Genomic DNA, 14,532 nt, shown 5'->3' on the forward strand with positions numbered 1-14,532 from the left:
AGTACCTCATCCCCTTTTATGGCTGAATAATATTCCATTGTATGGATATGCCACAATTTGTTTATCCATTCATCTGCTGATGAACATTTGTGGTGTTTTCATCTTTCAGCTCTTGTGAAAGTGTTGATATGAACATTTGTATACAAGTATTTGTTTGAACATCTGTTTTAATTCTTTTGGGTATATACCTATGAGTAGAATTGCTGGGTCATATGGTAATTCTATAATTAACTTTTTGAGAAACTGTCAAACTGCTTATCACAGTGGATGAATCATTTTACATTCCCATGAGCAATGTAGATGGGTTCCAATTTCTCTACATCCTTGTAATCAACCAACTTCTAAAATTTACAAAATAAAACTGTACTACACCATAAGGCACATAGTGAATATTTATTTATCACAGAGGTTAAGCCTAAGCTAACTTTATAAATACTGGAAAAGCAGGCCAGAAAAAAAAAAAAAGGGCAGAGATTTGCTCAACGTCAAAGCTAAAGGATGCTTCTAACAAGATAGGGCAAGGAGAGAGGAAAATATTTTAGTAGCATTCCATAACTCCACCCTCAAATTTACTCACTCCAAGCATTCTTTCAAGTTCAGGACACTAAAATTGTTTCCACTATCTTTTGCAGGATGAGTAAGCATCCCAGTAAGAAAAGAAGAAAAGAAACAAATGGTTTCCAAACAGGAGGCAGGACACTGTGCGTGCCATAGAGCAATAAGCACATCAGTCCAGCTAAATATGAGCAGCAACTTAAGATATCTGAGCATGGGATTGGCCAACTTTAAATGGCCATTTAAGAAAATCTGTGGCTCCCAATCTCCCTGTCTTTGTTTACCAACAAGACTTTTCGGCCCCACCCATGTTCCAAGACAAATCAGATCAGTACACCCCAATCCTTTCTAAAGCCCTAAGTTCTTTCTTCCAAATATTTCTAACACTTTATATATTGGTCTGGGAGGAAAAGCATACTGGGGTGGGGTTTTCAGGTGGATGACATTTCCAAAGTGGAGAGGACAAAGGCCTCTGGCTTGGCTTCCTGCTTTAGTACTCCTGTGAGCAGGAACTCAGGTGAGAGGATGGGCAGCCCAACCCGAAATGGAATGGCACATCGAGGGAAGTCCTGGGAACATGTGATCACAACTCTCTGAGGCTGGAAGAAAGACAGAGAAAACAGAAAGTCAGGGGTGAAAAAGAATCCTAGAAATAGGTTCGGGACCCACTAATCAGTCTTAGCAGCACAAAAACAGTACCTCCTGATGGGAAGCCATATGACACACACTGTGTATGAAGAACTCTTGCCACAAAAGTTGAACCTGAATTTGTTCAACCTTTTAAAGTTAACTACGATTTACAGGAAATATAAAAGATAGAAAAACAAGATAAATGACACAACAAGGGAGCAAACAGAAAAATCCAGACTGTGGAACATTCTAAAGGACAAGTGACCTAGTTTCTGGAGGAAGTCAATGGCAGGAAAAAGGCTAGGTGGGTTGGGGGGTATGCCCTAGAGTAAAAGCAAATTAAGAGATACAGCGCAATTGTGGGGATACATGGACCTTGTTTGAGTCCTGATTTGAACTGTAAAAAGACATTTTCAGATGACTTGAGAAATTTGATTAATGGAGTAAGACAAAGTGACCAGGAAACAATTGTTAATTTTGTTATTGACCAATAACGGCATGTGATTATGTAAGAAATGTACATATTTCTTAGAGATGTATATTTTAAGTATGTAGGAAAAAATAATAATGACCTTTGCAGTTTCCCTTAAAAATTTCAGCAAAGAAAATGAAAGAAAAAGGAAAAAAAAAAGGGATAGAGCAAATGCAGCAAAATCTAAATTAACCTGTTGAATCTGAGTGATTGGTATATGGTTGTTCGCTGCATTATTCCCTCTCCCTTTGTGTATATTTCAAAAAATTGTAAATACAAAAATAAAAATAAGTCCATTTGGTATCAGCAGACCTCTTCCTTCTCTATCCCTCTCTATACCAGAGGTCTTCCCCCAGCCTCTCACTACTCCGTGTTCCCATCTGTACCTCCATTTTTCCTCTAACCTGTTCCCATTCCAGCCACCTCTCTAACTGCCACCTCACCAGATCCTGAACACACCACCCCTACCTTATAGGACCGGGGCATGCTGGGTAGGACGGTGCCTCCACAGCAGCTGATGATCTCTCCCATCTGAGGTGGTGGTGGCTGGACTCCTGGGGTCACGTGAATCTCATAGCCCTAGGAGGAAGAGAATGGTGGAGATAGTAGATGATGCACTGAGAGGCCGTGGACCACTGGGAAACAGCTGAAGTGTGGGGCAGAAGACGGCCTCTCACCTCCAGCAGCCTTCGCTCCCGAGCCCGGCTCAGGGCCTCCCGAAGGCTGAAGCCAAAGTTCTTCTCCTGCTCAGGATCAGTCACCACATATTCAGCCGGGGGCAAGAAGCAACCTGCCTTGTGGGACTAAGGACGGTAACAGTCAGTATCAAAGCTCAGCCCAGCCCTTCACCCAGCTCTTCTGTCTAGTGTTTACAGGGAGCTCACGAGGTGTTTTGAGAATTAAGCCTTCTGCTTCACTAACCTCGTCTTCCTGTACCCACATTCCTCCCACCGCTTTCTAGAGCCCCATGTGAGCAGCCTTCTCCCGTCACTATCTCTACGGGTCTGTCATCATCTCCTGGCCTCCCACCTGGTGCAGCCAGTCCAGGGAGAGGATGGGGATGCCCCGCCCCAGGGCACACAGGAACTTGACTGTTCGGCGGATCCGATCCGTCACCAGGTGGGAAGCCTCAGCCACTGAGCTGGCCAGACTGCCCCCCAGGGCCAGCACTGCCCGCTCTCCATGAGCATCTACCACGCCTGTGAAGAGCACCTGTGAAGGGGGTTAGCCTGAGCTGGTCACGGCAACCAGCGCCATCGGCACCCGTCTCCCAAATCCCCTGGGTCTCCTCCCGTCCTACCACATCTCCACCTCCCACAAAGCCCCAGGGCCCTTCTCTCCTACTTTGGGGGCCGTGGACTCTTGGATAGGTTTGGTCCGTCGCAGGCTGCGGCTCGGTATTTCCCGGGGCTCCTCCTCTGTCTGCTCTCTCTTTCTCTTGCCTGATCCTTGAATCACTACATCCTGGGATTGAGAGAGAACTTGGTGGGAGTTTCCAAGCCCTCAAGCTCTTTCCAAACTAGGTGACTCCAGCCCCCTCCTCACCTCTTCCTTCCTCAGCTTCGCTGCAGGATTTTCTTCTTCTTCCTTAAGGAATGCTGTCTTCTGGGGAACTTCTCCTCTTTGGAGCCGTTTTTGAAGTGGAGGTGAGTCCACAGTAGCTAAAGGCCTCTTGTGATTTTGAGAGGCCTCAGGCTGGGGCTCTGGGGTGAAGCCAGATCTATCTGCTGCCTCCCCCTTTGGGATCTGGGGAGCATGAGTGGGTGCCTCGGGAAGCTGGGCAAAGGCAGGCTCAGGAATGGTGCTAAGGGACTCGGCTGCTCTCACCGCCCCTCGTCTCTGCTTCCTTGAGGACCGGGAGTTAGGTTCGGAGGGCGCAGAGTAGGGTTCATGAACGTGAGCTGTGAGAGACCCATGTTTCCTAGTGGCCCTTGGCCTCCTGCTGCAATTGGCTTCAGGGATGGGCTCAGGGGGAATAGGCTGTTCTGTGGGGACTGGAGAGTGGAATTCAGGGGTGTTAGGAACTGGCACAGCACTTACTGTAGAAGACCTTAGTGTCCTGCTCTGACCACCCTGAGCTATGACTTTGGGGGTGACAGGCTGGTCTGTGGGGGACGAAGGTTCAAGGTCAGGAGCTGTGGGTTCAGTTGGCTGGGATGTCTTGACAGAGGACCTATGTGTCCTGCCCCGAGTGGCCTGAGATGTGGGCTCAGGGGTGAGAGACTGGTCTTTAGAGGTGGAAGGCTGGGGCTCAGGAGTTATGGGGACAACTGGTTCAGGGGTCTTAGCAGAAGACCTAAGTGTCCTGCCCCGAGGGGCCTGAGATGTGGGTTTGGGGGTGACAGGCTGGTCTGTGTGGGCAGAAGGCTGCAGCTCAGGGGCTGTGGAGACATTTCGTTCAGGGGTTTTGACAGAGGACCTAAGTGTCCTGCCCCGAGTGGCCCGAGATGTGGGTTTGGGGGTGACAGGCTGGTCTGTGGAAGTGGAAGGCTGGGGCTCAGGGGCTGTGGAGATAACTGGTTCGGGAGTCTTGACAGAAGCCCTCTGTGTCCTGCCCCGAGTGGCCCGAGATGTGGGTTTGGGGGTGACAGGCTGGTCTGTGTGGGCAGAATGCTGGAGCTCAGGGGCTGTGGGGACATTTCGTTCAGGGGTTTTGACAGAGGACCTGAGTGCCCTGCCCCGAGTGGCCCGAGATGTGGGTTTGGGGGTGACAGGCTGGTCTGTGTGGGCAGAATGCTGGAGCTCAGGGGCTGTGGGGACATTTCGTTCAGGGGTTTTGACAGAGGACCTGAGTGCCCTGCCCCGAGTGGCCCGAGATGTGGGTTTGGGGGTGACAGGCTGGTCTGTGTGGGCAGAATGCTGGAGCTCAGGGGCTGTGGGGACATTTCGTTCAGGGGTTTTGACAGAGGACCTAAGTGTCCTGCCCCGAGTGGCCCGAGATGTGGGCTTGGGGGTGACAGGCTGGTCTGTGGAGGTGGTAGGGTGGGGCTCAAGGGGTACAGAAGAAACTGGAGAGGACCCTTGGGGCTTGACTTTGGGTTTTGGGTGGAGAGCTTCCAGCTCTGAGGAAAAGGGAGTCTCCAGAGCTTCCTGACTCTCATTTTGTCTGGTCCTGGGAATGGGCGGTTCTGAAGGAGGTGGAGAGGGCGAAAGGAGGGACTGAGGGGCAGGATGTTTGGGGCTCTGAGAGATGAGGGGGTTCTGGAGTGGCGTGGAAGCTTCCTGCACTGCCGGAGGCCGACAAGCAGCTGGGGATTCCTGATCACCCTGGGGAGAAATGGAAGCCAGTGAGGGAGGAGGAGACAGAGAGAAGAGAGACAGGACTTGGATACTGTTCTTGATCCTTGTTTATAGAGTGTACTCATGGCATTTCTCTTTCTGTATGTTCCATTAGACTGGGAATTTCCTCTTTCCCAAAGACCTCTCCCCAAAATGCCAGTATAGTATTCTCCATATATGGATGATGCTAATAAAGAGGACGGTTACGAGAAAGAGGGAAGGGACTTGAAAAAAGGAGCTTTCTGAGTCAGGGAGAGGGAGACAGAACTTGGGGAACAGATACGGAAAACAACAGGTGTCAAAGTAAACGGATAGAAGCCAACTAAGGAGCCAACTAAGAAGCCAACTAAGGAGCAGTGAAAATGGAAGAAAAGTTAAAAACATGGGGAAAGGAGTAGATGAAAGCAAGGTCAGGGGAAGGGGCAGTGGAGGAGACGCAGAGATAACCTGTGGAGTGGGGACGTGGGTACAGAAAGCAGCTCTCACCCTGGAAGCCTTCTCAGCAGGTGGCATCTTACAATTCAAGTAGCCTAGACAGAAGGGAAAGACAAGTAGCTGAGGTCTAAGCAGTCAGTCACTTAGGGGTTGATTATCATGAGGGCTGTGTACCACCTTAGGCTACCCTCTACCTTCACTTACCTCTCTGCTGCCTCCTGGGGCTCACTGGGGCACCCCTTCCTCCACCTGACTGGCTCCCAGAAGCTATGGGATCTGAAGCAAGTCCCTGAAGGTCTCCCGCCCCCGCTCCAGGCTCTGGTGTCGAACCTGAGGCCTGGCCTTTCTGGTCCTGGCCCCCCGCCTCTGTCTCCCCTGTCTGTGGGCCTCTGTCCAGCATCACTTTGGGTACCTTCCCTTCTAACCCACCTGCCTCACACTCTCTCTCTGCTACTGGTTTCTCTGCTTCTCTGTCAAATATTTCTCTTGTAAGAGTCTGCTTTTCTCTCTCTTTCTCTTGTATTTCCTTGGGTGTCTCAATTTCTACCTTCAAACTCTCCATATCCCTTTCAGTACTTGCACTTTTTACTTTTTTGTCAGACTCTTGTTTCTGAGTATCTCTAGCTAACACCTGTTTTTGTTCTCTGTCCTGTATCCCCCTGGTTGATTCTTCCTCTCCCATCACACCTTCCCTCTCTCCTTCCGAGGGCAGTTTCTCAGTTTCCTTCTCCAATGGCCCTCTCTCAGGGGTCACCCTCTCTGCTGTTTCTCTTGGTGTACCCATGTCTTCCTCCACAGTCTGCACCCCTCTGCCTTGAATCCCCAGTGGCTCTGCATGAACTGGACTCTCTGGATGTTGCTCTTGTGGTGCTGCCGTAGGTGGAGAGGGGCAAGGTCCATGGGCTTCAATGTGGGTGGCAATGGGCTGGGTCTCAGAGGCTTCAGACTCTCTCGGACAGAATGGCTGTGTAGCCAAGACCTCCCATGGCTCATCCAGGGAACCTGAAAGCAGAGTGAGTGAGAGTGAGAGAGAGAGAGAGAGAGAGAGAGAGAGGAATGTAGGTTGAAAAGGTAATAGCTTGAGAAAAGATGAAGACAAATTCATGCATAATAAATTTAAATGGGTTATTAAAGGAAAGCTGGGAATAAGGAAGATAGTCATAACATTTAACATTTGTCTCAAAAAGTAAGCCCAAACCTTCATATAAAAGCTCTCTCAGTAGCCTCTTAAAAACTTATGCTAGACCAGTTGCTCTATGGGTCTGACTTAATATGGCATTTTTTTCTGATGAGATGGAGGAACATCAGCAAAATGTCAAGGAATATAAAAGAAACGTGTAGAGGGGGAAAATAAGGATGCCAAGTTAGGGACACAAGGAGGGGAGAGTTTCTTATACCTGTGGCCTGGAAGCTGCAACGGGAAGGGCCAGGCTCTTGGGGCAGAGTAAACAGGAAGGCCTGGGTGGGTTCATCCTCCATGCTGGGGACTGTTGCACAAGAAAGCATGGCCTGAGCACTGCTCCACAGAACTCCGGGGTCCCATTCTTAGTTTCCCACCCTGCCCGTCCCAGCTTTCACACCCTTCAAGGACTACCAGTCTGATCTCCAAGCTCCTGTTTGTACCAGTATCCACATGACACAGATGTCCTCACCTTCCAGGCTCTGATTCTCTCTCTCCACAAAGCACTGGGTAGCTTGTAGGTCCAGATCTTCAGAATCTGGTGGGGGAGGAATATAGGATAATTTAAAAATCACAGCTGACCCTTAACTCCTTCCTTTTTCTCTACTATTCTCTCCTCAGCCCCAACCCCATGCAATAGACTGAATCTCTGTGTCTCCCCCAAAATTCTTACATTGAAACCTAATTTCCAATGTGAGGGTATTAGGAGGTGGGGCTTCTGGGAGGTGATTAGGTCATGAGGTTGGAGCCCGTGTGAATGGGATCAGTGCCCTTATAAAAGAGACTCCAGAGAGCTTCCTTGGGCCCTTTTGCCATGTGAGGACATAGTGAGAAGATGGCTGCCTATGAAGAAGGAAGCGGGGCCTCACCAGACACTGAATCTGCTGGTATCTTGGACCTCCCAGGCTTTAGAACTGTGAAAAATAAACTTCTGTTGTTTATAAGCTACCCAGTCTATGGTATTTTGTTATAGCAGCTCAAATGAACTAAGATACCCTAGAAGCATTTTTTATTGCAGGGGTTAAGGGAAGAAGGAAGGCCAGCACTAACCATCGTGGTTGTCTCCAGAGTCCATGGTCCTATCCACATGTGGTTCTCTCTCCCTTTCTGTGGGGGTCTGGGCCCCCTCTCTCTGTGGCTGGGTGGGTTCCCCTGGAGTGCCTGTGTCCACCACCAGATGTGCTATGTTATTCCTTGAGACAGGGAGAAGGTCCTGCTCCACTTGGGCCGCGGGTGACCCACCCTGGGCCCCAGCCATAAAAGCTCTGCCCTGTTCAAGAACGGCTGCAGCCCACTCTGTCCCAGTATCTTCTTCTGCATGAAGCTGGCTCTTTCTTACATCTGCCACTGCTGAGGCTGCTAAGGATGTGTTCTCCTCCGCATCTGGGCCACAGTCCCCAGCTAGAGGAGGCTGGGCTTCTTCTAGATACACCACAGGCAGCTTTGCTGGGCCTCCTTCAGCTTCCACATCTGTTTGATGTGTCCATGCTACAGGTACTTGATGCTTCTCCAGAAGTATAACAGCTGGCCCTGGTGGGACTTCCTCCACCACTTGTGTGTTGACATGCACTGTGGCAGAGGCTTGGCTTCTCTGCAGGTGGAACCCCGGTGAGCTCTTCTCTTCCATCACCTCTGTATCACTGTCCCTGAGAGGAAGTTGACTCTTTTCTGAATATGGCTTGCCCGTGTGACCCCTGGGAACAGTTCCTGTCTTCTCCACTGGGAGCCCCTTTTCCTTCACGTCTGTGTCACTGTCTCTCCCAGCAGAGGCTTGGCTTTGCTCCAGAAGGGCCACCGGTTGGGCCCTATCCTCTTCTGCATCTGGATCTCTGTTCCACGCAACGGCCCGGCTCTCTCTTAGATGTGCCAGCGTGAGCGCTGCTGAGACTTCTTCCTTGTCATCTGTATTGCTATCGATCACGACGGAGGCTCGGCTTCTGTCCAGAGGGACGGTCAGGGGGGCCTCCCTCTCCTCTATATCTGTATCACTACCAGCCGGGCTCTCCTGCCGATGTGCCACGCCAGGTGCCCGAGGACTCTCTGTACCAACTTCATGGAAGATGTGCCTCTTCCTCACAGGAACTACTGCTGGGGTCGCAGGGATCCCCTCTTCTTCCACATCAGTATCACTGTCTATGAAGCCACAAGGCTGGGCCCTTTCCAGATGGACCCCAGTGAGCCTTCTCAGAGGCCCGCTCTCATCATCCACGTCTGTGTCACTGTCCTCCCCAGCAGGCTGGCTCCTCTCCAGAATCACTCCAACTGGAACCACCCCACTCCTCGCATTCCTCTCAACTTTCGTGTCATTGTTCTTCTCCTTCACTGAACACTGATCCTTTTCAAGCTGGATTTCAGTTGTGACAGGTTTAGGCTGTTCTGTCTCTGCAGCGGTGACTCTTCTGGCAGCTGAGGAGGCCTCCCCTGCTCCTGGTTGCTGACTTTCTTCCTCATCTGTGTCACTGTTCAAGTTGAAGGCAAAAGGTGGCCCAGGGCCATCCAGGGCAGACGAAGGTCCCTCCTCATCGCTGTGAAGGGAAGAGAAGAGAGAGTCTATAGAATCTATTTCCCCAGAAGGGATACCCCACTCAACTAGGAGCTCCTTGAGGGCAGACATGAGGTAGTATTTTCTTTTCTATCTCCAGCAATTAGTTTTCCACTTGGCACATCAGAGATGCTCAATAAAAATTCAGTTGATTGAACAAGTATGTGTAGTTCCCCAGCCCGGACTTTCATGGTAATAAGTTCTCATAGAGATGGATCCTCCAGCCCCTGATTCCTCCTTCTTTTGAAGACTCAGGTGTCTGGCCCTTTGGCACTCACCTCTCTGGAACTACTGTTGCCAAAAAGGAAGTCCTTGGTCCTTTCACCACACACTTTTCAGAAAGAGAATCTGTCAGTTGTAGAAAGGAGTAAGTTGACAGTTTTAAACTCACAATCCCCATCTCCTCACCCGCCCTCCCAATACACAAACTTACCTACTTCTTCCTCTGAGTCCTCAGCCAACAGAAGCCTGTGGGGTTGAGTTCCTCCCTGTACCCTGGGTGTCTCCTCTACAGTTAGAGGGCCCCGGGAGACAAAGGGCAGGGGGACATCCAAGCGATGGTACTGGCAGGGCAAGTCAGCAAAGAGAATCAACTCCCGGTCCCTCAAACGATGACTCACCCCAGGGCCCAGGACCTTAGGAGGCCTCAGGATTTGAGTACCATTGAGGCTCCCACAATCCCGGAGGACAGGCGCCTTGTCCCAGGCCAAGATTTCAATCACCGCATGTTGTTTGGAGATAGATGAATAGGGCAGGGCCACAGAGCAATCAGGCATTCGGCCTACCACATTCTTCCCGAGGTATAATGGGAAATCTAAGAATTAGAGAAGTAGATGGTTTCCAAGGCCAGAGTCCTGACCTGCTATTAGGAAAACGTTCCTGTTAAGTACCTCACTACTCACTCAAGGTCCCCCCATGCATTAGAAAAATAAAAGGCCCCAGGATAACTAGCTAATAAAGAATATATGCAATGCATTATTCATAATCAATACCCCATCCATCCACACTGGATTATTTTCTATTGTGGTAAAATATACATAAAATTTACCATTCAGCCAACTTTTCAGTGTACAGTTTAGTGACGTTAAGTACATTCACATTGTTGTGCAAAACATCACCACCACCCATTTCCAGACCTCACTGGATTTTTATCTGAATCCCTTCATCTTCTCCTACCAAAGTAAAATCACCCCCATTGCGTCCAGGGCACTTGCCTGGAGCAATCAGATCAATCAGCCCCCTCTTCTCCATTCCCAGTAAAACCTTTTTTCAGATCTCCCAGATGCATATCTAAGCTTACAACCCTCCAATTACCTCCCCACAGAAATAAGAGGCCTATACCAGTACTTCAGCACCCAATAACCCCTGACCTTTTTCTGGTCCATAGGAACTACTGAAGATACGCAGTCGCCCAAGGGGCTCCGAGCTACACCCCAAAGATTCACTGGGTCTCTCTTCAACCTCCTCCTCTTCTTCAACTTCCCAGTTAATAACCTGGGTGTCTTCCATGATCTGAGAAAAAAACACATTATTATCACCTCTTTCAGTGGGTCACACACACAGCCTCAGAGAGGAGACTGCTAACTGCTGTAAACCTGGATAGCTATGGAGGCTGATGCTTCCCTTTCTGCCAATCATTCTGTTGTTATTCTTCTGAAGCACTTAAGAAATATCTTTGACCATGATACGGAATAAGAAATAAATATTATAGAGTCCCCAGTACAGAAATATATATAAAAACACATGCTTGGGACTTCCCTGGTGGTCCAGTGGTAAAGAATCTGCCTCCCAATGCAGGGGACTCAGGTTCGATCCCTGATCAGGGAAATAAGATCCCACACGTCGCGGGGCAACTAAACCCGTGTGCCACAACTACTAAGCTCGGGCGCCTCAACTAGAGAGCCTGCGTGCTACAAACTACAGAGCCCACGTGCCCTGGAGCCTGCGCGCCACAACTAGAGAAGAGAAAACCCGCACACTACAACTAGAGAGAAGCCCCCGCACCGCAATGAAAGATCCCACATGCCTCAACGAAGATCCCACGTGCTGCAACTAAGACCCGACACAGCCAAAAATAAATAAATAATAATAAATAAATAAATCTTTAAAAAACCAAAAAACAAAAAAACCCCACATGCTTATTTATAGATAAGTGTTTTGAGAATCAATGTTAAGCCTTTATACAACACACTGATAGTTGTCATTCTGTTTTTTTCTCTTCTCAATTTTTTAAACGCTGATTTGCAATCCACTAAATTGATTTCACTATCCACTATTGGGATAACTTTCGCCAAACATCAACTATGTATCAGGCATAGTAGCCATGAGGCAGGCGTTTAGGACACTAAGGCTAAAAATATTCAATCAGGATAACATAGCAGGTAAATGAAAAGGGTAGAAATAATTGTGCTTCTGGATGCAAAGCCCATGCCTTTTACACTTTATCAGATCATCTCAGTGTGATCAGACTAAACTGCAAAAAATCATAACAGCCAAAAGAGAGGCTTGGTAGGTGTCAAGCACTGCTCTAATTACTTTATATTCACTGACTTATTATCACAAGAATCCTGTAAACTATTATTATTACTTTTTGTTTTTGGTTGTTTTCCTTTTGAACACGCAGCATGGCATGTGGGATCTTAGTTCCCTGACCAGGGATCGAACCCCTGGCCCCTGCAGTGGAAGCATGGAGTCCTAACCACTAGACAGCCAGGGAATTCCTTATTATTACTTTCTATTTCTCAGATAAAGAAACTGCAATACAGATGGATTAAGGAATTTGTCCAGGACCACCCAGATAATGTCTCTCCTCTGTATAATATTCTTTGATGGATTTCCATGCCCATAGGATAAAATAAAATCTAAACTCCTTAGCAAGACCCTCCACAATCAGAACCTCATATCCTCAAATGTATGTCCCACCCGCACCTCACCCAAGCCTATGATTCAGCCACATGGACCTTCTCCCCAGTCTCTGAACACACTGCTCCTGCTGTCCTTGTCATCTGCAGGCCTTAGCCAGCTCCTTAGCCCTTTGTTCATAGTTTTCTGGTCCAAATCCTACCCATCCTTTACAATTCAGTTCAAATGTCACTTCCTCAGCAAAGCCTTGCCTGGAGTCTTCTCTGCTTTCTGGTGTTCCCCATGTTCCTAAGTGTTTCACGGTGGTTGGTGGACTTGTACTTATCCTGATAGTTCTCACCATAGTGTAACTGTAACATTCCATTTCTGCCTCACACCCCACCTCGAGAACTGGACCAGGCAGAAGAACTGTGTCTTTTCCCCAAGGGTCCATCATATTCATTCAACAGTTATTGCGCACCTGGTACCGCTGTTAAGTATTCGGGAAACATTCCTGAACCAAAAGTAAAACTAACTCTGCCCTCCTGATTAAAGAAAAAATAAGATGAAAACTCAAAACAGTATGAAAGATGCTACTCTAAAGGGAAACTGTTGACAGGTTGGGAAAGTAGGACACCTCCATGGAGATAGTGTTAACTCCGTTCTTATGACTGGCGAACTCAGCTGGTGCCCATGACCCTCGGCTCCAATCCATGGGCCACCACCTTTGATCTCCCTCCATCCCATGGGTTCCCTCCTAGCCCAACGTCTCCCTGTGTCTTCATACCTAGGGTCAGGGAGGGGCGTCAAGTAAGGATGAGTATTATAATCCGAGAAGCAAATTTCCAAGTCTCCTCCGCCCAGTCGTACCAAAGGCACGCCCCTCCCGCCCACCGGGGAAAACCAAGATGGCACCCGGGGAACCGTGGGCGAGGCTCCCCCAGAACTCACCTACTTTGAGTCCCCGCGCGCGCCACCAGTAACGGCCGCGACCGGGATGGCGCGAGTGCCTGAGCGGGGCGGGGGCCGATTCGCTGATTGGCTCCTGCCGCTGTCTTTCACAGCCCGGCTGCACGCCGACAGAGCAAGCCGCCAACTCTGAGGCACAGCCAGAGCCCCGCCCCCTTACAGCTCAAAGGGGCGGCTTCTCCGGGGAGGCTGAGATCAGTTGGCTGAGGCTGTAATCAGAGGCCGCCGAAGGCGCACAGAATAGTGCACCTCGATTGGGCAGCTCCAAAGGACAACCCACTGCCGCTTCACCGCACCGCCCACTTCCCGCGCAGATTTCCAAATCGCGACCACAGAGTCTGGCCGCCAGCGACGGATAGAGGGGCTTATCATAGTCGTCGCCCCAAGCATCTAGTGCGGCCAGAGCGTCCTTCCCCGGTCCTCCCAGACATGCTGTCCGCTGACTCATGAGAAATGAAAATGGGTTGCGGGTTGTAGTCGTGGCTGAAGGCTGCAGTTTGGAAAATATCCCGTAGGCGTGGCGCTTGAGGACTCATTGCAATGGAAGTTCATTTTCTTATGAGTTAGCTCGTCTTGAAGTCATGTCATTTCCTCTCTGAGAATACATTCCTGATGGACATTTTGAGGTCATTCTCCAAGAGTAAAGATCCCTAGGCAAACAGAACTGTTTCGTTAACCATCTTGAAGGCTGACCGAGGTCTTTGAAGGGTTCAAGGATGATAAATATCATTTATTTCATTAAATGTCATACTAAGACAAGAATAATTTGACATGAATAATTTAGGAAGACCTTTTGCATTCTTATCTCACTTCATTCTGACTACAATAGGCAGAAATAGGTTTTATAGAAAGAATCGGAGCTCTGCCGATAACTTGCCTACAACTAATGTAAGGTAGAGACAAATTGAAACCAGTTCCCTAATTGTAAATCCTGAACTCTCTTCACTACCACAAAATACGTAATTACTTTCATTGTGATCATGCCCTAAAACATGAACATTCTATTTTAAGTGGGTAGACGGGTCTTACACAACTTGATGTTCTCTTATTTATAAAATGACTGAGAAATGTGTGTTGAATCCAATGGGAATTAACAATGATGACCTTGATATCACATGTCCTTTATCACAGTGCTTATCACACTCGATTATTGTTTATACACTTCTCACGAAATTGCAAGATCCTGGAGAACAGTCAGCCACTTCTTAATCATTTCTGTATCCCTAGCTCCTGGTTTGGTGGACACTTAGTATCTCTCAAGTTGAATTAATCCCTGAGATGAAACATGCCACTCAGACTTCAGCTCATCCAGTTTTTTCCCCATCACCTCCCTACCCCTTTTATTTCAATCCTGAGGCTCCTGGAAGGTTGCAATGATCAGCCACCTAGTCAGTGAAATCAGTGAACTGAAAAAAACACTGACTTCATCAAAGTGTCTAGAGAGGCAGGCTGGAAGACACTGAAATTCTATCAGGTATCTCACCCCATAGTTCTCCGCTGGACAATACAGTGTGTTAAACGCTGCTCTAAGGCCCAGACCCCCCACATGGACAGACACTTCTGGCATATCAACTTCTCTAAACCATTCAACTTATTCTTGAACATACCCTTCACACAATTACTTCTCTA

At 48.7% G+C, this 14,532-nt stretch overlaps 1 protein-coding gene across 4 annotated transcripts; it reads right to left on the reverse strand.

The window, feature by feature from the left end:
* Positions 1-386: 386 nt before the first annotated feature.
* On the reverse strand, positions 387-13,090 carry MDC1 (mediator of DNA damage checkpoint 1). Of its 4 annotated transcripts, none has more exons than XM_061195934.1 (15): positions 12,890-13,090; positions 10,464-10,605; positions 9,527-9,907; positions 9,372-9,441; positions 7,602-9,076; positions 7,024-7,089; positions 6,769-6,858; positions 5,576-6,373; positions 5,423-5,466; positions 3,203-4,924; positions 3,002-3,121; positions 2,687-2,869; positions 2,335-2,460; positions 2,126-2,236; positions 387-1,154 (listed from the first exon to the last, which is right to left on the reverse strand). In XM_061195934.1, the coding sequence occupies exons 2-15, from the start codon at positions 10,600-10,602 to the stop codon at positions 987-989; spliced, it is 5,493 nt and encodes a 1,830-aa protein (XP_061051917.1). In that variant the 5' UTR covers positions 10,603-10,605; positions 12,890-13,090; the 3' UTR covers positions 387-986. The 4 variants fall into 4 exon arrangements, with proteins under 4 accessions (XP_061051917.1, XP_061051916.1, XP_061051919.1 ...); XM_061195933.1 differs by having other exon boundaries at positions 12,886-13,090; XM_061195936.1 differs by having other exon boundaries at positions 6,152-6,373; positions 12,886-13,086.
* Positions 13,091-14,532: the final 1,442 nt, after the last annotated feature.

The sequence above is a fragment of the Eubalaena glacialis genome, chromosome 7 (genome assembly GCF_028564815.1).
Source record: "Eubalaena glacialis isolate mEubGla1 chromosome 7, mEubGla1.1.hap2.+ XY, whole genome shotgun sequence".
NCBI classification, from domain to species: Eukaryota; Metazoa; Chordata; class Mammalia; order Artiodactyla; family Balaenidae; genus Eubalaena; species Eubalaena glacialis.

Coding starts and splice junctions, on each gene's coding strand:
- MDC1 (XM_061195934.1), bottom strand. CDS start 10,602: ATGGAAGACACCCAGGTTATTAACTGGGAAGTTGAAGAAGAGGAGGAG. Junction 7,090..7,601: donor CTCTGGAGACAACCACGATG/GTTAGTGCTGGC, acceptor CTCCCCCACCAG/ATTCTGAAGATCTGGACCTA. Junction 6,374..6,768: donor TTGCAGCTTCCAGGCCACAG/GTATAAGAAACT, acceptor CTCTGCTTTCAG/GTTCCCTGGATGAGCCATGG.